The sequence below is a fragment of the Propithecus coquereli genome, unplaced genomic scaffold, assembly GCF_000956105.1.
Source record: "Propithecus coquereli isolate 6110/MARCELLA unplaced genomic scaffold, Pcoq_1.0 Scaffold6, whole genome shotgun sequence".
NCBI classification, from domain to species: Eukaryota; Metazoa; Chordata; class Mammalia; order Primates; family Indriidae; genus Propithecus; species Propithecus coquereli.
Window position 1 is genome coordinate 7,326,990 of NW_012151951.1, and position 23,795 is coordinate 7,350,784.

A 23,795-nucleotide genomic window follows, 5' to 3' on the forward strand; every position below is an offset into this window, starting at 1 on the left:
GCTCAGGCTGGTCTCGAACTCCTGACCTTGAGCGATCCACCTGCCTCAGCCTCCCAGAGTGCTAGGATTACAGGCGTGAGCCACTGCGCCCGGCCGGGTTGCATCTATTATTAAAAACATTGTATAAAATTACCTTCAAGCTATGCGTGTAAAGAATATATGAAACTTAAATGAATTTTGTATTTAGACTTGGGTCCCATCCCCAGGATATCTCATTACATATAGGCAAATATTCCAAAGTCCAAAACGCTTCTGGTCCCAAGAATTTTAGATACAGGATACTCAATCTGTAGTGTTTTTCGTTTCATTTTGTTTGGTTTTCCATCTCAGTAGTGCCTTTCCATCTAGTGCCTTTTTTTCCCAGACTGACATTGACAAAATCTGATATAAAAAAAAGTTAAATACTTTTCTAACAAAACATGGAAATAGGAAGTTAGGGATGAGGGAACATTTTATAACTTACTAAACTGTTACCACTATTAACCTCATTTTATTTTAATTACATTTTTTAAAGTGAGGCTAATGGGGATACTAAAAATTACTATGGAAAAAAATTTAATTGACTTTCCTTGTTCCTGCCTCTTTTATTTCTTCCATTTTCTCCTTTCCCTGGAAATTAACTCTCTTCTCAGTCCCGCATTGATTTCCTGGGTGACCAGTGCCACTGTGCCCTTTTCCAAATTTAAATATCTAACTTAGTTTTTGGTGATATAATAATAAGTAATATAAAGGCTATTTAATTGAACACACAATTTTATTAAAGATTAGTGTTCCTAGGTTGTCTGACACTGCCCTCTATGTTTGGAGTAGGTATATAATCCTAAGACCTGTTGTCCTCAACTTTAAATTTAACTTCTGTACATCTCATTTACCCCTCAAAAAGAAGAAGATCATGTCACTGTTGTGATTATAACCACCACCACTACAATGAAAATGTTCAAAGTCAGCAAGTGAACTAGGAACAGGAATATATTGGACAGTATCATATGAAATTCCCAATGTTGAATCATTTCTGAACCATAGAAAAATATATGTCTGTAAATAATTTAGCCAGAATAAATAAACATGAAGTACTACCTTTAGATTTATTAATAATATATAGTTTATATGAAAAAAGGACCTTGTGATTAGTCACTTGTTTAATATACTTGTAATATTATGCAACTTCTTAAAAAGATTCTATCTTACCTTACAGGTTGTAGGAAAGGAAAACAGTTTCCGATCACAGAAAGTAATGATCCTCTGTGTGTTATGATTGCCAGAATGTTTTCTGTTCTAGTGATATATTTTAAGGGGATTGTTAATCAAATAATGTACATTCAGAGCAGACTGAGCAAGATTGTAAAGTATGTCCCATGAGAGAGAATTGAAGGAATAGGGAATTTTTTTTAACCCTAAAGATGAGACTGGAAGAAAGAATCACTATCTTAAAATAAGTGGTCATGGCTGGGGGAAGGTGGAAATAAATTTGCTTAGAGGACAGAATTTGAACCACTTGGTAATAAGAAAAGCAGATTTTCTTTCAGCATAAGAAAAAGTGTTCAGACGACTAGAGTAGTCAGAATGTAGTGGGAAATCTTGTAAAGTTGTGACGTTTCTCTTGACACTGCCTCATCTGTCAACGGTGCTCCCAAGTAGAGGTATTTTTGTTGTTGTTATTTTGTTTCATTTCATTTCATTTCATTTTGGAAATTTTCTTCCCTCAAAGTCCCTGAGGACTATTTCTCTCACCCGCTCATACACACCTTTCTAAAGTGATTCTGATATACCCACCTCGGGGGACTAAATGATCCCTAAGAACCCATTATCACCTTCATTTTCTACATCTTACTTTCAAGTCACCCGCATAAAGAGCTATCTTGTTTTGTAAGCCACACTGTTGCAACTTAGCTTAAGAAAAAGCCAGAATTCAAGACAAATTTTAGCCAGGTTGTACACTTACCTGTCCGTGTAAGGCTTCAGAAGAATTGGGCCTTTATTAAATAGATCATATTTGAGCAATTTCCTATTATATTAATATGAAAGTCCAATCATGCATACATCAAGTGAACAAATGTAAGAAGTGCATGTTTTGTTTCTCCTCACATGTGTTTCTTCTCATTTCAAACACCTTAGGCTGGGCATCTCTCTTCAGGCTTGCCTTCTGCAAATCGTCGGGTACAGAAACCTTATTGCCGATGTGGAAAAACTGCGCAGAGAGCCCTACGATTCTGATAATCCCCAACACGAAGAAATGCTTCTGAAGGTTAGTCCTTGAGCATACTTCAGTCCTTCGCTTAAGTCAGCTAACATTCGCCAAGCACCTGCCATGTGCCAGGCACTAATCTGGACGTTGGGGGGACAAGGATGAATCAGACACAGACACCGTACATGTTGGTAAGGCCGAGTTTTCTTGCTGATTGGGATGTTCGAGGTCAATTTTTCATCAGAAAATTCATGTGAGAAGTTAAGTTTAAAGGCAGTTTTCTTTTGGAATCCGAGAAAGCATCAGAGGTGATCTCTGTGGGCTCTCACGTTTGGCTCAAGTTTAAATTGTTTAACATGTGTTGAGAGCCAATAGGAGAAATAGCATTTTCAAAGAGTGACCTGGGATTTTCATTTATGACTTTTAATCCGCATCAAAGAAGATGAAGTTGGTTTCTGCTTCACCAATAGCCCTCTTGGGAAATTACCCAAGATCTTCATGCTGATTATTTATTCATGTAACTTGGAATGTATTAGAAGAGGAGGTAAAGCTTTATATTTGGCATATTAGAGCTGTTGGAAAAATAATGTGAAATTGTAAATACTTCTAGCTGTGAAAGCAAAATCTTAAAAATCTTATAGGATCTGATGGTGTGTTATGAAACATCACTATAACTTTTCCTCAAAACACTAAATTATGAGTCAAAGAAACTAAGACCAAAAAACAAAATGAAGACCAACCTTTAGAACTACATATTTATCTGAAATGTTTTATAAATTCAATTCTGAAAATGGATGCTTTTTAGAATTAGAGTCCCTCCTTACCCTTTCCTGGAATTCAAAAAGACAGTAACAAAATTGGAAGAAAAAATTTGTTTAGCTGTCTTAATTTTATTTTAGTAAAAAAATATCAACAGAAGACATAATTTTAAGAATGTATCCTGTTGTGTTTTTGTGTTAAGGAGTATATGTTTTTGTGTATGTAAGTATTTAAGCGGATGACTCATTTGTCTCTGCTAATTAGTGCTGGATCTGATGTGAATCATTAAAAATGAAAGAAGCCTCGTTCTTGGCAATAGTTTTTCTTCTTCCCTTTCTCCCCTGCTTAATTTTAGCTAACCTACTGCCTGAGTTTCATCTCCTTTTATTGCCTTTTTTTTTTTTCCTGACCATTTTCTGATGGAGGTAGTGAGTTCAACAAAAAATGACCTAATGGTGGGAAATAAGAAGTGAGTGAAAGAAAAAAGAGGCCTAGTGTAGTGGCCCCCACCTGTAATCCCAGCTACTTGGGAGGTGAGAGCAGGAGGATCATTTGAAGCCAGGAGTTTGAGACCAGCTTGGACAACACAGAGAGACCCCATCTCTACAAAAATTTGGTTTCACATGCCTATAGTCTCAGCTACTTGGGAGGTTGAGGCAGGAGGATCACTTGAGCCCAGGAAGATCACTTGAGCTCAAGAGTTGGAGGCTGCAGTAAGTTATGATCATACCACTGTATTCCAGCCTGAGCAACAGAGCGAGACCTTATCTCTAAAAAAAACAAAAAGAAAGAAAGAAAGAGAAAAGAAGTGGTATAATTAATAGACTGATCACAATAACCTGAACAATTCGTTAGAATAGCAGAGGTGCCATCAGAATCAATGACATTCAGGTGCCTGGCTATTGTATGTGTGATGGCACATAGCAGGTTTTCAACAAATGTAGGGGAATGCATGAATGTAGTTCATTAGCTACATGTCAAGAACTTTATGATATGACTTTTATTTGTGGTTATGATTTGATTATGTATGTTTTATCATTTTGATTGTCACAGCTATATGAGGTAGGCAGGGTAATGATTATTATCTTTATTTTAGAGGTAAGAAAACTACATATATTTTAGCTCAAGCTCTAATTCATACATCTAGTAAATTATAAAGCCAGGACTGTCCACTACTATGTTAGGCACTTTGAGAAAAGGCATCTTTTCTGCCCTCCAGTGGCTTGCAATCTAACTGGGACACATTCTGCATCTACAAAAATCACTAAGTCCTAAGAGTATCTCTCAAAAGTTTTCCATGCCCACTGCCTTATTCTAACCACACCTCCAACTTGGGCTGTGACAGCCCTTTAATTCTGCCACTAACCATCAGATTTTTCCCTTCCATCTTCTAAAATACTGCTGGAGGGATTTTTCTAAAACACAGATCTAGTCATGTTATTCCCTAGATTGAAAACTTCAAAAAAAAAAACTTCAGGCTCCCTACGTACTGCAGTAGAAAGCCTATGCACTTTAACATGGCATTTTGGAGCCTTTCCAATGTATTTCTTGAAGCTGCATCTCCTATATCCCCATTACATACAACACAGTTCTGTCACACTCTGCCATTCACTGTGACCCAGAATAGGCCATGCCATCCACATGCCCAGAAATCTGCTCATGCTGTTCCCTCTGTTACCCATTATTCTCACAGCAGAAGCCGGCTCATTTTTTAAATCCTTACTCACTGAATTTTGAAATCTCCTTTAGCCTCCTCAAGCAAACTTAAGAGTGGGGTCTTTATTCACCTCTTCAGTTGATTCAAATTGCACGTATGATAATAATAAAATCAGTAATAATAAAACACTCATTGTTTATTATGTGCCAATCATTACAGTAAGTGTTGTACAGCATTATTTCATTTAATTGTCACCATACATACCCTTGTGATGATATACTGGTATTATTTCCCCCCTCTTCTTTTTTTGAGATAGGGTCTTGCTTTGTTGCCCAGGCTAGAGTGCAGTGGCATCATCATAGCTCACTGCAGCCTCCAACTCCTGGGCTCAAGCAATCCTCCTACTTCAGCCACCTGAGTAGCTAGGACTGTAGGCATGTACCACCACACCCAGCTAATTTTTCTATTTTTAGTAGAGATGAAATCTTGCTCTTGCTCAGGCTGCTATCAAATTCCTGACCTCAAGTGATCCTCCTGCCTCAGCCTCCCACAGTGCTAGGATTACAGGCATGAGCTAGTGTTCCCTGCCAGAAAGGACTCTTAACCACTACATTACACTATGTCTTGAGAGAGAAACTATGTCTTGCTCCCATGTATATTTCCAGGGCTGACCCGTGGTTTATGTTTAACTGCTTGAGCTTAGACTTTTTCTTTAAAATGGGTAATAATACTCTGTAAATGAAGTTACCTATTTCACAAAATTGTTTAGAGCAGGAGTCAGCAAGCTAAGGCCTGTGAGCCAAATTTGACCTGCCACTCACTTTTTTATAAGTAATATTTGATTGTAACACGGGCACACACATTCATTTATGTATAGTCGATGACTGCTATCCTACTACAAAAGCAAAGTTAAGCAGTTACAACAGAGACCATATGGCTCGCAAGGCCTAAGTATTTATTAGCTGGTCCTTTACAAAGTTTGCTGACCCCTGGTTTATAAGCTCAGTTAATGTACAGCATTGCCACATTGTTTAAGTGCTTTGCTCTATAAGTGTAGGAGAGCATTATCAGTGTTACTACTTGGAGTCCTAAATTATAAAACAAATCTGGATCTTATGATTATTTGAAATAGGCTGGAATGAAATTGAATAATATTACTATATTCATATTGCACTGTCCATGTGAGTTATTCCAAACAGACATTTCCATTAAAGTATTTTGACCAAATTAATAATGAAGGCAAAATTTTAAGTGTATTCATGTACTTAATAGAAAACATAAGTCAGAATTAAAAGGCCCTCTCCTTATGGGAAGAGATAGTGTTTTGGTTTCCTTGGGAAGAAGCTGCTTTTCCTCGACCTCTCTGGCTTGAGAGTGGATGAATGGCTTTGCCCTTTCTGTCCTGCAGCAGACCTAAGACGAGATGGAGGTTATTCAAATAAACATGCATAAAGGCTCAGTTCTAAGAGAAGAAAGTTCAGGAGAAAGAACAGACCATGAGGGATGCTAGTCTGACTCGGAGTGTAGCCTCCACATCTGAAGCTTGTCCGCCACCACAAGAATCACTCTTCCTAGCCCCTGGTCTCCTGCACTTGGCAGGTGGCTTTGTAGTAACTTCTCCCAGTAGCACAGTCTTAGGTGACTGGATTCCTCAGAGCCCCCATCAGAGGCCCACACCTTAGCTCAGACTTAGAGTTAGCTTCCTATTGCAAGAAATGACCTCACCCTTCAGGAACACCCTGCCTTATTTTTTCAAGGAAGAGCCTATCAGAAAAGAATCAAAATAGCTCAAGGTGTTTTTTTATTTTTTACAGGAAATATACACATAATTGTACTTCATAAAAGTATTTTAATGTAATGGGCTTTCATCTTCCAAAAGAGGATTAACAACTTAATCGAGAACACTTTTTAGCCATTTAGTCTAGTCTGTTAGGATCCGTGAAATTTTTAAAATGAAATTTCTTTCAAAGTACTTTATTATTCGAACTTTTTACTCTCCCAAAGTAAGCATTCACCTAATGGTTAAGGTTCAGAACCTACAATGAAATGCCTGCTTTTGCCATTTTGCTCTATTCACTTGATGAAACCAGACGATTTTTAATTGTTCAGGGCCCTGAGATTACTCCAAATTATTATTCAAATGAACATGATAAGCTTTACATTTTGTTTCCTTTCTTTCCCTCCATTGTGGCAATAACCAAGTCAGTTCCTAGAGGATTTTTTAAAAGAGACCTTTTCTTGATAGTGATTACTTGGTCTCTCATAACCTCGTCTCTTCTAATGAACGCAGGCATTTTCTGTTTTGATCAATGCAGAGCCCTGGCACATTCTTATATGGATTACATAAAAAGAGATCTTGTAGGTCCATGTTTGGTATTTGCTTTCAAGCATGATAGATTTACTTTCTTTCCTGTGAAGATTTTCTCTCTCTCTCTCTTTAGGTAAATTGAATTTACCTATAGTGGCACTAACATAAAATATTGTATATTGTGAATAAGAAGTAATTTTAGATTAGTGTCTAAAATAACATTAGTGAAATGAGTTATAGCTTTTTATTTGTTAGTATTTTCTGTCGTTGAACATTATGTTTTATACTATGTCAGATACGTGACAATTCTATATAAAGCAAGATATTTGAATGTTTAAGCTTTAAAATCTGTGTAATATAGAATAAACAATTCAGAAATTGCATTATTTCTGAAATACTAATACATATAACAATATTAACAATAGTAAGGAAATTTTATATTTGTATTTATACCCTGTCTATAAAGAAGATATAATGTCCAATATTAATAGTCTAAAAGTAAATTTGCTCTCATGCCCATCTCTGTCAGAACTAAGTTTGAGCTTTACATATTTATACACCTGTGGGTCTCAATCTCTCTCTCTGTGCTGAATCTTTCTACAGAAAACTTAGAAGAATAGAACTAGTTTATTAAGCAATCAAGAGCATAAAGTTTACATTTGTCCATTAATATATAATTGATTTTAACTGAAATTCTTTTAGGTAACTCTTAAAGGTGATAATATATTTTGAGGTTCATTCCTGAACATTATTGACATTTCTTTCTCCACCTACATGATGATGTTTCTCTCACTCCTGTCACAGACAAGAGCTAAGAAATGGAACTCAAGTCAGTCCACTTTTCTTTTTGTTAACAATGATGCTAGAAGTTTTGATAAAACATTAGAAAAGCATTTTTTGAGGATTTGAATAATGGGTGGCCTCAAAATTTTTCTTGTTCTCCCCTTCCTTCTATACTCTCAAATATTTTTGAAAGTACCAAAGAGCTTCTTTGTGGGAGATTATCTTTCTATCCATCTATCTATCTGTCTAATTTCCAATTAAAAATTAAAACAGAAAGATTTAAAACACTAAAATATTAAGTATACCTTCCATTGCTTTCAAAGCAGTGACACCATGACATGTCACACAGCCTCCGGAAAATTCCACCTTGCACTCATGAGAAGATGAGAGTGAAAAGGCAAATAACCTCTTACTTTATTATGAAATAGGTTTTTGGTTTTTGGCTTTTTTTCCCCTCTCAGACCATCTGAAAAGGTCTTGGGTACCTCCAAGCAGTCTTCAGACCATAGTTTGAAAAATGCTGTCAGAGATAACTGAAAGATGATCACATCTTTAATTGTAATGTATTTGCATATATTCAGCTTTGCAAAGCTCCTCCTAATAATGTAGTTTACAAAATCTGAACCAACAGGAAATAGTATTTGTATGTGTATATCAATAAGGTAATTCTCTTTTTTGTCTCTAGTTATGGAAATTCTTGAAGCCAGATACTCCACTGGAATCTCGGATTTCTAAGCAGTGGTGTGAAATTGGTTTCCAAGGTGATGATCCTAAAACAGACTTTCGAGGAATGGGACTACTGGGACTGTACAATTTGCAGTAAGTAAAATGAAGCATAGTTGAGTGTTAACATGATGTTCCTCATATTGAAATGACAAAGTTGAGTTATTAGTTTCAAAAGCCACTTCCCAGAAGATGCCAAGAAAGCATTCAAGTCCCCTTAGAGGTAACTCAGGTTCATAAAATTTTAAAAGCTTCTACCACTTTCCTTCTATTTCAGCAGACTTCACAGATTCTTAAAGTAAATCTCAAATCTATTTTTTAAAAATTTTTATTATGAAAAATTTCAAACATATACAAAAACAGAGGGAAGATTGTAAAGAACCTTCTTATATTGATCTCCCAGATTCAGTAATTGTCAAGGTTTTGAAATTCTTGCAACATTATTTTTTTGGCAGAAGAGTGTTGATTAAAATCCTACACTTTCATGTCACCCCTCATATTTCAATACATAGTTCCAAAAAAATCAACATTATCTACATTAGTCACAATGCCATTTTTACACCTAACAAAATTAACAGTGATTTCTTGGTGCCATCTACATCCAGCCCATATTCAAATTTCCCAGTTCTCTCAAAAATGTCTTTTTACAGCTGTTTTGTTCTAATGCTGTTCCATATAAGATCTACATATTACACTTAGATAATATGGCCTTCAGGTCTTTTGTAATTAGAGCAGTCTCTACCCCTCTGTCCCCCGCCACCTGGTGTCATTAACTTGTAGACAATTCCAGGTCAGTTGTCCTGTAAAATGTCCCATGGTCTGGATTTATCTGTTTGCACTTGTACCCATTCCCTGTATTTCCTGAAAAATTGGAGGTATTCAGAAAGGCTCGAAAGAATTCAGGGTGACATCACAGCGGGAGGTCTACCGTGTCCTACCACTCTGGGCTCTGTGCTAAGATGGATCAGACGGACCACAGCCTGATGGCTCCATTGTAAAGTCCCCCATCAGGCTTTCCTCCTTCCATGATCTTTACTGAACCAATTAATTGTTCAAAAAGTGCTTTTCTAACTCTGTTATTCTTCCCATAATTGTTGGCTGGAATTCTGTAAAGACTAAGTTTCCTTTATCAACTGTAGTTATTTGTTTCTCTAAAATGCGGGCAAGACAAATGCTCAATTTTTCTATTTGTTTGCCAATTTGCAGAGTAAGGAGTTGGTGCCCTAGTTCCCTCGTTAGTGATCAAAAAATATTTTTTGCTTTATCTATTTTTAAATACTGTTCAACTCCTGTATTTTATATGTTTATTGTGATTCAACTAATTGTGCTCATTATTTTTTTCATGCTTAAATTCAGCCATTTATAGTCATTATTTTTTGAGCCAAAAGGAATCCCGCCCAGCTATGTCCTTTGACACTACCCTATTAGTGAAGGTTACTCAGTTATTTTTGGTGACACCCAATTCCCCACCCCCATCTTCCCTTTATTTTAAATGTAAGAAGTTTAATCGTTACCCATTCTTTAACAGAATGTTTTAAGTGCTACATTATCTTGTAATGTGAATGAATAGAAAGTGAATCTTAATGACAAAGATGGTGTTAAAATAAGTGGGTAAATGCCACTGTTTTAAATAACTGGAACTGGGAAAATTGGCCTCCCATTTAGAAAAAAAAAAATTAAATCTCTCCTTCATCTCAGTTCACAAGTTGAAAGTCAAAAACTTTCCAACTTTTAGAAGAAAATCTTTAAGATATCAGAGTAAGAAGGGATCTCTTAAAGATACAAACAGAAAAAGCGTCAACTGAAACAGAAGAATCAATAAATTTCTCACATTAAAACTGAAAACTTGTGTAAGATAAGCCACCATAAACAAAGTGAAACGAGACAAGACTGACAGTCACATAAATGATAAAGGATCTACATTCAGTATGTTGTTCTCTATAAGGTCATTTGTCTTTATTTGAGGACATTTTTAGATATACTTAACCAAGAAATATGAACAGAGGAGACATAAAAGAAGAAACCCAGATGACCAACAAAAGTATGAAAAGAGACTCAGTTTCATTAACCATTGTGGACATGAGCATTAAAATTGCTGACTTTGGTTTGACATTTTCTGAGAGGAAATTCAAGAGCTTGTTTTACCCTTTAGACTTTTGCAGGAAATATGTACACATCAAATTAAATAATATATGCTATAGTTTTATAATCGTGTCTATGAAGCACTTTTTATGAATTATTTTTGAGGGTATGCAGCTTTTTGTAATTACTAGAAAATTTCACTACCTCTTTCCCCCAGAATAGAATGTTTTTTAACATATCTAAGTTCCATTAGATATTTTCATTCATCCAGAGTTCAAATACCCAGTGAATATTCTCCAAGAAGAATGGATTTGGAAAACATCCTCTCTCATCTCCTCAGTCTCTCCCCTCTTTGCCCTTTGGCTGCCATGGCCCCACCACATCAGGTCATCCAGGCTCCTGCCTGCCGAGGGCCCTCAATGCTGAGCTCCCCTTCCCGCTCACCTGTAACTCTTCTTAATGATAAAGTCCTTGGCTCTCTGGGGAATGGTAAAGCTTATAATTACTTTTCAAATCTACTGGATATATTTCTCAATCTATGTGACTTTCACAACTACCCTACCATGTTGTTATATTTGGAAAATTCTATTACGAAAAATAGTTCTCTGAAAGAGCTGGAACAAGTGATAATCTTCTGCTGGTATCCATCTCTGAATCTAAAGTGGCCTCAAATTGGGTTAAAATGAATATATTCAGCAGGTATGATTTTCTTTCCCTCCGACTGCAGGTATTTTGCGGAAAGGGATGCTACAGCAGCTCAGCAGGTCCTCTCTGACTCTCTTCATCCAAAATGCAGGTAATGGTTGAAAATAAAAGATAGATTAGGCTTTACAGAATAGGTAAAATTAACTTAATCTTCTGATAGATCTGTTGAGATTCTCCAGAAAGTCGACTCACCAAAAGTGAGATTTAAATCTCTTTTAGACAAGCCCTTGTGACAGATGCTGAAGAGGAGGGTTAAAACTTCAGGTACTTACAGTAGGATTTAGGATGCAGAGTGGCACCGTTCATGTGTGCTATGTATTTAAAGGGACTGAAAATGTCACTAGTGTTTAGGAAGATAGAGGAGGTGGGCATGGCCAAGGGCAGGGTCTGGGAGAAACAGTGCAGAGACAAGGGGGCAGGGTGGGGTAATAGGAGGGAGAATGGAAGGCCTGAAGTCAGGAACCAACTGAGAAAATCTGGAATTGCTGAGGCTTTTTTTTTAAGTAAAATTCTAGATTCTAAATTATTTGCATTTTCATTTACCTTTCTACATTTTTTTCTTTAACTGATAACATAAAGGGATATCACTAAAGAGGAAATAAGGTATTTTTTCTTTGCTTTTGTGTTTTATTGCTTTTATTTTAGAATAAATATGGGTAAGAATTTTTAAAAGAAATATACATTTATGAAAAATTTTCAAAAAGCAAACATTTCTCAACTTTTTATCTATTATAGGTAATTATATTTGGGCTGTGTTTTAGTGAAAACCAGATTAGCCTAGTCTGGTAGAAAATGTCCAAGAGCCTTTCTATAACCGTGATTGAATCTGGCCGGAGAAACATTTTGAAGACTCACCTAAAGGCGGAACATCTCACCATGCATGCTCTGATTCCATCTACCCCCAGAGAGGAGTACTTTATTTGGAAATTTTGTTGCCCAGAGCAAATTTGTTCTTCTATTAATATATTTCTGGTTTGATTATTATAAGTAGTAGTTAGTATGGGTGTGTATTAGTCACTATTCTTATGAGTTCCACTATTTTGCAATCATAGTTGCATATCACTTTTTTATCCTCAGTATGATGGTAGGTTAGTTGTTAGTATATTGATATTTGCTAAATGCATTCAAAATGTTATCATAATATTCTCAAAATTCAGGAATAGGTTGACTTGAGTTTTTTTAAGTTTCATTAAGTCATATTTACATTTATAATCTTGTATAAGATTAAAATCTCATTTTCTTTTATTTACTTTAAGAAAAACACTAAAATCGCTTATGTCTTTCTTGATATATTACATGGTTAAAATCAAGCTATTTTAATTTTTTTAACTACATCTTCCGAATTGCATATTTCTGTAATACAGAGACTCTGAACTCCCTCTAATTAAAATTGGCTGGGTAGTCTGTGTGGGCTGTCAGGTGGCATTTCCTAAAGGAATGTCAGCCAGAAGACATGAAGCCTCCATGGTCCTTGGAAAGTGACAATAAGTTTAAAATATTTTTGATTAACCATTGGAGGGGAATTAATTTTGTCTACGAGTCATTCTCAAAGAAAGACCTTATAGTTGTATCTCCTGTGTCAGACATGAGAGAGAGGAGGGATTGAGGGTTTATGCAACTATTCTCATTTAAGAAGAGATTAGAATTCGTGTGTGTGTGTGTGTGTGTGCATGTGTGTATAGTTATGTAGATAAAATTACCATGCTTTATCCCTGAGGCTACAATAAAATTGAATACAGTTCATATATTGATTACTTCAAATTGATGGTAAATGTCACTGGATACAAATCAGAGTGTTTTGAAAATTCTAGTCCTTCTTCACCAGTGTCCGAAAGAAGTATATATTGATCAATTACGATGTCAACGTAGGCCCTGTACGGCCCTGAATATTTCAGGTGTTCAATCAGGAGACATGCTAAGGAAAGCTCTTTCATGTAATGTCCTTCAACAAGCATGATACATTACTGCTCTCGGAAATAACCGTCTCTCAAGCCACAGAGTAACTCGAGGGATAAAAGTAGATTCAAGTGTAAGAGGAGAAATTTTGACTGTTGATTTTTGCGTTTGTTTATTTCTTCCTGAAGAGAGAGAGCCAATCGGTTGGGGCCAGGATCTCTTAGAAGTAATCAAATGAGTGGAGGTCATTTGACCCTTCTTATATCTCTGATGCAGATAGAGATTTAATTTAACAAATATAGAGACACTATGTATTGATAAAGCTTTGTTGAAGAGAAAATAGATGCATATATATTCTTATATATAAAATTTCTTAAATTTCACACATCACTCGTTTTAGTTTGGCTGTGAGTCTTTTAAGGTAAAAATCTCCTGATGGCTCTTTGGCTGTTTGGTTTTTGTCTAGAAGTTACACTTTAAAACAAGTGGCATATTTTAACATGAATTAAAAGAAATTACTTTGAGTTATATCCAGTCATTTACAGAGCAGAAAGTACACATAGCTAAATATCAATTTTGCATGATGTTTTTGTGGTTGTGTGTTGTATGTACTATGTGCGTGTTTTGTAGCGTTTGCTGTGTATTTTAGAGAACTCTCCTTTCTCCTACTTAGGTGGTAACTAAGTGTGCATTTTAACTCTAGTTTTAAATTGTATTTAATTCAAATGTTAACAACAAGTTTTTAGGGTTAAAACACTGAATGAAAGTTATATCAGACACAAAGAAGAGTGGAACATGGTTCCTGCCTGCAAGATATTGGCAGTATGGAGGGGAATGGGGCAGATGCGCGAGTACACCAAATAGGATGTGAGGCAGTATTTCCAGAATGCTCCCATGATAGAACATTTTCTTCATTCTTATTCAGAAGCTCAAATTATAAAACAGATTAAAGTGTAGCTGCTATGGCTTAGCTGAGTCAACTTAGCCCAAAGAAATACCATAGTACTTACTGGAACATAATTTTTAAAACCTATAAACCCTTCCTTCCTCTCACCCTCCCATCCTCTTTCTCTCCCTCTCTCCTTTCCTTCTGTACTTCCCTCTTTCCTTCTGTTCCTCCCCCCTTGCTTCCTTTCTTTTCTTTCTTTTACTGACTCCATTATTTATTTGGCATCTGCTGTGTACCAGATATCACAAAAAAGGCTGAGTAGGATAAATGCTATGAGATAAAATCAAACAAAATGCAGTGGGGACTCACGAGATGGTGAGATAACATTTAGTTAGAGGAGAGAGAGATGCCAGGTAAGGTTTCATGGAGGACATGTTTGATAATTCATGGTAGCGTAAAAGAGTATCTTAATGTTTGGCCTTTAGGGCTGTCTTCCACAGCTGTACAAAGGTGAATAGTGGGTAAATAGCATGGCCTTAAATAATTCCATTTCTGAGCTCCATATAAATTATATTGTGGCTTTTAAAGTCAATAGCATTTAAGTTGATTAGTGTTGGATAACTGAGTTACAGACGTCTTTGCATATAGTTAACAGTTTTAACATAAGCATTAAACGAGAAAAGTACCAATTAGAGATTAAATCTTATTTATTTACTTATTCATTCATTCATCTATTCAGCAAATTCAGCAAAGCAGAATGGGAAAAGAAAAGGATGGATAAAGCAATTGGGTGAGTATGGGATCTCATATGTAAAGATTGTCAATCTGACCCAGACCAGAGCAAAAATGTCCTAAGAGCACTGTGAAGGACAAAAAGGATGAAATTCCACTTGTCCTGATGGGACTATATAATCCAGTTGAATTTTTAAAAGTATTCTTTTATATGTTTTTGGATTTATCTGTTCGATTATGTGATATTACTTTGCCCACGACCAGCTGACAGGGTAGAAAGTTATAATTGTATGGAAATGATTTTCAGAAATCATTTAGAATTGTATTTGGTAGTTTCCTTTTAAGGATTTCTATCAAGTATTGGGCTACTGGATAAAAATTTACTATAGAATTTTTTTTTACAATACCCCATTTCATCCAAAAATATTTGTGAACAGAAAATTTTTTTTCTGTGCTGGATTTATATTAGCAAAGAGAATTTAAGAACTCAGTTTTCTTTCATTTTTAGTAGACATGTAGAAAAGGACCTAAAAAATATACACTGTATTAAGATACTTATTTAAATTTTTTCTCATCTTAAAAGTAATAATTTATTATAGAGAATTTAGAAAATATGGGAAAGTAATCCAAAAAATTACTCAATCTTATTACTCTAGCATACTCATATTCATATTTTGTATCATTTATGCTGGCCTTTTTTCCATGCACATCTGTGTATATTTAATAAAACTCAGCTTGTTCTATCCATAATGTTTTCTATCCTGCTTACTCTTTAAAAATATAGTTTTAATCAGTTATAATATGTTATATGAGATTAGCCCAATTTATTTCATTAGTCATCTTTTTTAGGATATTTGTATAGTTTCTATGTTATTGCCATTATAAATAATGCAGTGATGAATATCCTTGTCTACAAAACTTGGTCCACTTTGGATTTTTTTCTATCATATGTTTGGAAATGGAATTACCAAGTCAAAGCATATGAACTTTCAATTCTCTTTATAACACATCATTGAAATTTTCTAGTAAATGACAAAAGTCAAGATTTTGATAGGGTAGAGACAGGGAAGACCAACAACCTGCCACTCTGATAATTTAATAGTAATTTAAAAATCAGATTAGCATTTTTTTAAATGCTTATTTCCCACATGTGACACATGGTTGGTTTTATGGTTTACACCTTACAGGTACTCATTTGCAATCGTGGGCATCAATATTACCGACCTGGCATATAATCTACTGGTTAGCGGAGCTCTAAAAACCCATTTCTACAACATTGCCCCAGAAGCTCCAACGTTGTCTCACTTCCAACAAACATTCTGTAAGTGTCCTATTGTTTAATTATCGATACCAGTTTCTATAGAACACTCCACACAAGGCTCGAAGCTGTGAGAACTTTTTGATTTGGCTGCTTTGGGGGCCTTGAATGTCCTCCTTTGGTTTTAATTTTGTTTTCTTATTCAAAAACCTACATTTATATTTTCAGGCATGGTGGATTTTTCTCTTTCCTGGCTCATGCATAATATCCAATGTATCAACATCAGGTCTGACATCATGGGTGTTTTTCTTCCTCTGTTCTCATGCATAGCTCTCAAGAGTGCAGGTTCTGAAGACAGCCTGAGTCGACTCCCAGATCTATGTTTTAGCAGAAATGAAATCTCCAAGAAGGGATTGGAAGATAAAGTTGAAAAACTCTCCCAGAAAGTAGAACAAAAAGGCTTAGAAGAAAAATAGAAAATAAAAAGGTTGAAAAATTAAAGGACCCTTCTAGAAAGTCTTATGTCTAAAAAATAGAAGTGCCAGAAAAAGAACAGTGAAAACTAAGGAGAGGGAATCAAAGAAATAAATCAAGAAAAATTTTCAGAACTGAAGGATGAGTTTTTATATTTAAAGTAGTCGGGCACCAAAATAATAGATTAATATAGACCCACCCCAACATCAATATCATTATGAAATTTTATGACACTGGAAAGAGATGATCCTGAAAATTTCCAAAGCTGTCACATAAGGATTTGGGAATGAAGATGACATTGGACTTCTCAATAGCAACATTGTTTTCTGGAAGACAGTGGAATAATGTCTTCAAAAATTAAGAGAATATTTTTTAAACTAAGAGAATATGATTTCTAGTTTAGAATTCTAACTTACCAATTAATTTTGGGAATAGAATAAAGACATTTTTTCAGATGCAAAGTCTTAAACCTTTTACTTCCCTGTACATTTATCAGAAAGCTCCTGAAGGGTATGTTTCCACAAAATAAGAGAGTAATTCTAAAGGGATAAATGGGATCCAGAAAACAGGAAATCTATTCCAGGAGAATAGTGAAGGGAATCTTCAGGATCATCTCTTCAAGATGATATCTATTCAATAGGCTGGAAATAATAAATCTAGATTTTAGAAAGTCAGAAGGCTCTGGGAGAGACTCTTTGAAGAAAATGAAATTGATAGAATATCTGCCATGTTTGAACACATTGAGAGGACATTGGCATACTTAGGGGATAGTTTAGGGTTAAATTAAGTAGAAAACTGAGCAAATAAACAATGAAGGCTGTTATTAATACTAGGTAAAGAAAAGTGTGAGAAAGTAAGTGACCATGTGGCTGGGGTGGGTGAAAGGAAGCTAAATCTTCAATAAAGATTTATAAATGGAAGTAAAACAAAAATCAAGCAATGGAAAGCATGTTATTTAGAGTTATAAATCAAAATAATCAGCTGAAAGTGTTGAAATGTTGCTTTAGGGAACCAGGAATTAGGGCAGGATATACTGCTATTTTTTGTTTGGTTTGGTTTGGTGTGGTTTGGTTTTTTGTTTTTCTAGCAAGACTTATTAAACTATTTGAACTGCATGTATATATAACTTAGGTAAAAATGAGAAGGAAATTTTAAAACACATATACTTTATACTTGTTAATGGAAAATGTAAGTCCCTTAAATACATTAATTGCAGCTCCTACTTCAACAATTGAATGATCATACTCACTCCTGTAACAATTTTGACCATCTCCAACAATATTATTGAGATTTTACTACAGATTGGATTCTGGCCCAAGGAAGACAGGCACCTAAACAAATAATTGAAATGTAGTAGGAAGAATTTTGTGATTGAGGAAGTAAAGATATTGTTTTTAAAAATCGAAAAGGCCTACAGCTGGCACAGCTCGCTCAGTCTGGGAGTCAGGGAAAGCTCCCCAAAGCAAATGCCACTTTTGACGGGACCTGAAGGATGAGTGGCAGAAAATAAAGCAATGGTGGCTGAGTGGTCCAGCAAAGGCCATCAAGCAAAAGAATATGTGGATTGAAGGAATAGACTGTAGGATTTGAAAGGAGAGTGACAAGAGATGATCTTAGAAATGTAAGAGCGGGGGCTGGAGGCAGATCCAGAAGAGCTTTGCAAACCATCTCAAAAGCATAAACATGTAGATAAATAAAACCTCTTGCTGTGTTTCCCTAGCCCCTTATACTTACTCTATTCTGTATTTACCATGCTCTTAGGGAAATCGGGGAAGCGGTTTCGGGTGGAATAGGATGAGTTTAGCTTTGGGCATATTGAGGGTAAGTTCTTCTTGGGAAATCCATATGGAGCTGCAGAGTGGGCATTCTAATGTGAGGCTCTGGGGCTCTAAGAGTTAGAAGGGCTTGTGCTGCAGATTTGGGATTCATCAGCACCAAAGAGAATATCAGAGCCACGTGGTGGGGGAGATCGCCCAGGAAAGAAACAGAGTTAGAATCATAAGGAATTGGTATTTAAGGGTAGGAACATTTGTTTTGTTCACTGTAGTATCCTCAGCACAGAGCCTGGTAGAGAGCAGGTGCTCAGTAACTATTTGTTGGAGGGAGGCAGGGATGGATGGATGGATGGGAAGCTGAAATATTGGACGATATTCTTTGCAGGGGGAAGGGGAGTCTAGACTCTCTGGAAAACTTTAGCCTTGGCCTGGATTGATATGCTTCCAAGAGAATCCTAACCCAGATGAACAAGCAGATTACTTATTTCCCAATGCCCTCACCAGGTTTTGGAAGCAGCAACAATCCCCCTATGGACTGGGATGGGGGAAGGAGGGGTAGGCAGAGGGACTCAGCGCTCTCTAGTGGAAGCAAACGGTGCCCTAGATTCATTGTTCCTCCATCGGACGTGATCAATTCTGCACGTGTCCTCTGTAATATTCTTGCAATTACCTATGTCCTTGCACATGTCTCTGCTCTCTACTAACCAAATGCAGTGAAGCAAAACCGAGATACATTCAAGCAGCAACAAATATGCTGCAGGCTTGAGTTGGAAATCCAAATTAGTATTCAAAACAAGTATTTCATCTAGGTTGAAGAATATAAGAATATAATAGCTCCATCCTTCTGACTTCACAGTATTATTCAGTGACCACTGAATACTGCCAAGGCAGTATGTTAAAAAAATTGCATTCAATCTAAAGCTCCGCTGAACAACACACAGTCCCACTGAAGTGGACTAGGTATAACGAGCAGAAGGAAAGTACAGTGGCTAGAAGAGGAAAAGGAATTATTTTTTCTCTGACCTCCAAATAAAGGAAATATTCAGTAGGAATAAGAACTAGAGGAACAGAATGTACTGGAAAAGGCAGCCTGTTACAGTGGTAGAAAGTCAGCTGATTTTAGGGCCTGGCTTCCATTTTCCAGCTGCAACTGTAATTGTATGCCATTCAAGTATCTTGTCTAAGTCCCATGTCCTTGTCTGCAAAATGGAAATAGAACATCTGTATCACTTACTCCACAAAGCTGTTATAAGAATTAAATGAGATACTGTAAGCAATAGCCTGGCCTCTGTTTTCTCCCTCTCCTTTCCATGCCACTTTGTTAGCTTTCTTAGCTAACAAATCATCAGCTGAAATCATATACCCGTCTGCCTCTCTCCAAGAGACTGAGAATCAAGTAGCCTGGGAACTCTACCTTTTCCTCATCCTCAGTACCTACTACTGTGTCTGTTACATATTTGTTAATTGGCAGATGGGTCAGTGACCAACTGACCAAATGAATTTTTGAAGACTTTGTAATTTATATAAATGAATGGAGTTTTATGATTATATTATAATATCTACCTTGGGAGCCAGGCCACCATTTCTGCATTTTGATTAAGATCGTGTTATATAGTCTCTAATTATTTTCCTGATGGGCTAGAGAAAGAGAGTCCCAGGGAATCAGTCTGCAAGCTTTAGAGGAAGGATCCTGAGATTATGAGCCACCCCCACCTCTATCTTTACCCTAGCCCTTCAAACCTTTCAAGATGTTTTTCCATAATTGCACGTAAGGTAGAAACATGGGGAAATCAAATGGATCTGCATTCCTCTATAACTCTTTGTCACAATACAGCACCCTTACAGTGAGTTGCCAATACACCTACCCATTATAGAAAAGTGAACGTTTTTATGTACATGTAGAAAAGTGAATTCTTCATTAAGTGGTGATTTTTTTCATAGTGGCTGCTTATCATTGTCAGTAAGAGTAAAGATGCTGTCACTCATGAACTACTACTGAGATACATCATGAATGATTTTAATTTATACTGTTGGAAACCTGACTTTACATACAAAATAGCTCAGGTGTGTTTATTTGAGCTTAGAGAGCAGTCAGGAAAATTATGTGTGTATTTTATATAGTAAGAAGAAAATTATAAATTATCATAGATTTCTTTGAGAACCATAAAATTGTAATATTTAGAAGGAAGCTAAGGGAATTTACTAAAAAAGAGAATGTATTCTAGTCCAGAGGTTCTCAACTTTAGTGACATGAGATTCATCTTACTGATTTCCAAGTCTGGTTAAATCTGGAAGGATCTGTATTTTTTACAAGTGCCCCAGACCATTCCTGGGGTATTTTAGGAGTTTTCCCAGTCACTGAAATGGACAGATGGTTGAATTCTTTTTGTTGAATAAAACACTGAGATCAGAGGAAACATGTTTCAGTTGATGTGCATTAGAACAACCAGATGACAAGCAGACTCCAAATCATGGCATGTGAGGAATGGTAAGAAGAAAAAGAGATGCTTAACCTGGAAAAGAGGCATGCTGAGGGCATAAAGCACACTTCAAATACTTGAGTTGGAGAAGGGTTGAATTTGTTCTATGAAATAGAGGGCAACAGATTTTGGCCCAGGGGGCGGAAGAACCTTTTAAGAATCAAGTTTCTCATCCATGGAACAGTCAGTGTTGTCATCAGAGTTCAAGCCTGGAGGCCACCTCGAGGAATCCAAACATCAGATGAACAGAGACAGATGGGATGGAGGGTAGGGTGGCTGATACCTCTGATTTGAGGCTCTTCTGGTGTGGCCAGGTCCCCAGGACAGTGGTAGTGGGCCCTGGCTTGTGTAACCCAGAGGCCAGTTGGGCAGTGGTTGATGTGTGCCCCTGTAGGAAGTGTTAAAAGCAGTTATGTCAGTTATTGTGTGTGGAGGGCCCAAAGACAGGCTAGTCTTAAAAGAAATGGAACAGTCAACCCAAAAGAAATGTAAAATAAAGAAATTCCCTCTCCTCTCCTCCTCCTGTGTTTATAGAGAAACCACATGCTTAAAGATGTACAAGCATACTTAGCGATATAATGAGATGAGTCATCAGAGGGGTGAGTCTGTGGAAGTGATCTACAACTGGCAGCGTATGCTGGGGGCAGTGAAGGTCACTTCTAATTTTGTATTATAGTGAAACATGAGTAAAGATATTTTAAAATCACTTTAGGGCAGGTGACCCCAACCTATGGTGAGTTGTATAATTATTTCATTATATATTACAATGTAACAATAATAGAAAAAAAGTGCACAATAAATGTAATGCACTTGAATCATCCTGAAACCATCCCCCAATCCCCAGTCTGTGGAAAAATTGTCTTCTGTGAAAACGGTCCCTGGTGCCAAAAAGGTTGGGGACTGCTGCTTTATGGAACTATGTTGAGAGTTTCCTGGACAAAGCTAGTTACCAGAAAACAAAAGCTACTGATTTTTTTTTTACCTGTTAGAATTGAGCATGTTTGTTCCATGTTGTTTGTTCCCATCCCGCCCCACCCCAGTCGTGCCCACTGCTCACTCCTTCCCCTTTTCCATTTATACATGAGGTGGGACGGCAAGGATTCAAACCGGGTTTCTGGCTCCTATTTTCTACTGCCTTCTAACACTAAGACAAAGACAAGCTTGTATAATGCTTGTTTTTCTTTTTTTTTTAAATTAGGATTATTTCCTTAAATACTTTTCTTTTTAACATATAGCTACACCTGAGCTTGCAATGAGTTTATTACATACAAATATCAAATGTTAATTGAATTCACATTTCAGTTCTAAATGTGGTGGATAAAAGCAAAGAAACAAATATGGTGGAGGGAGGGGCACAGTGGGGAACAGAACACAATGTGTAGGTTCTTGTATCGGATAGTTAACATTTATCACCCCCAATTCTTCCAATCCAGATCATTCATAGACAACGTATTTGAGACACAAAAGTACTTCAATATGAAATTATGCTTCCAAGCAAGGAAGTCTTATTAATAGTTTCATGTAGTTTAATGACCAGTCTTTGTTGTTCAGAGTTGATTCACAGTTTTTATCATCTCATAATAGATTGTCAGAATGCGTTTGTTTGATTTGTCAGGGTAATTTAAAACTTTAGTTAAACTGAATATCGAGGGGAAAAAAAGGCTGAGTGGAATAATTTTGAAAAATTGGACTGTTATGTTAATTTAATTAGGAGAGGAAGGATGAAGTAGTCACTGTCAGACTTTCGGAGTGTGTTGCCGATATGATTCATATTCAAGAAATAACAGAATTGATTTGTCTTCCTGACCGAGAAGAGAATAATTCCAGGACCAACTGTAAAAAGCTTGCAGATTCTGCTGCACTGGTTTTAAAGAATAAACAGTGGTATTTGCTATATTTTGATGTCTTCTTTAAGCTCTATGGTTGATGTTGTTTGGTCCAACATCTCCTTCAGCATTCAGGATGATTTTGAATATGGTTGGAGGACTTTTTTCCTCTGCATTCTTTTCATTGTATTATCTCTAACAGGCTATTTGATGCACGAATTTCATAAGTTTTGGATTGAAGAGGATCCCATGGACATAATGGAATTTAATCGTGTGCGGGAGAAATTCCGCAAGAGAATCATCAAACAGCTGCAGAACCCAGACATGGCGCTGTGCCCACATTTTGCTGCCTCGGAAGGTTTAATCAACATGTAGTCACCCACGCTGGTTTTAATGGATACCCTGGAACACTGCCTCATTGTCTTGTTAGATCTCTGCTTAGGTCACAGCTCACACACTGAATGCACACAGCAATTGTATGCATGCCTTTTGGTACAGTATTTTCATCTCTTGGTCATAATTCCAAGATCCCCAGATACTACTATTTCTGGAGTATCTTTCATCCAGTGACTGCTCATATTGTGGCATTATGCAGTGTTACATCTTGCCTTGATACCCAGGTATGGAGAGAGTTTTCTATTTTTTTAGATTTTTTTTCCTCCCCCTCATAATTCAGCGTTAAAGAATTGTATTTCTCTAGCTGTATTTTGTATGTAAGAGGTTTAGCTGAATCTTGTTCTGTGAAAACCTTTTAATTTATTGATATGTTTCATGACTACTGCTGCTAGCTTTTCAAGCCAAGTTCATGCTTGGACCTCATTCTGATAAAGTATAAGACTTTAAAATAATACAGACAGACTCATGATAAGCCAAACTGTTCCTGCAAACATAGCTGCGCTTCATGCAAATGTAACAAGGCTTATGAGAAGTCACCTTAGGTAGGAGATGTTTTTGTTTGAAGCACTGCAGAATTATATTGTAACTCCCCCCGCCCCCAATTGCAATTGTGTCATAGTCATCTGGATATCAAATTAGCTTATTCCCATAATTTCACGGGCTTGGATGCCTCAATATGTTTATGATGCGTGGAGCCTCAGAAAAGAAGTAAACATATTTAAAAAGCTGCAAAAGGTTTTCACTGCCTGCCTCTTGCTGAACTCAGAGTTACACCCTGGCACTGTTCTGATCCAAGCACCTTTGCTTGGGGAACTAAGTGCTGACTGGTTCGTTTTCTATGTCAAGGAGCAATATTAAAAAACAATT

The 23,795-nt window shown here is 36.5% G+C and overlaps 1 protein-coding gene across 1 annotated transcript in view; it reads left to right on the forward strand.

Moving 5' to 3' along the window:
- The window catches only part of ELMOD1 (ELMO/CED-12 domain containing 1), a 28,705-nt gene extending 5,798 nt beyond the window's left edge, over positions 1-22,907 (forward strand). The window contains exons 2-7 of the mRNA XM_012659178.1: positions 2,116-2,245; positions 8,378-8,511; positions 11,225-11,293; positions 14,727-14,777; positions 15,907-16,040; positions 22,735-22,907. Coding sequence (XP_012514632.1) covers positions 2,116-2,245; positions 8,378-8,511; positions 11,225-11,293; positions 14,727-14,777; positions 15,907-16,040; positions 22,735-22,907 — 691 coding nt within the window. The remainder of the gene's footprint in view (positions 1-2,115; positions 2,246-8,377; positions 8,512-11,224; positions 11,294-14,726; positions 14,778-15,906; positions 16,041-22,734) is intronic.
- The last annotated feature ends 888 nt before the right edge of the window (positions 22,908-23,795 follow it).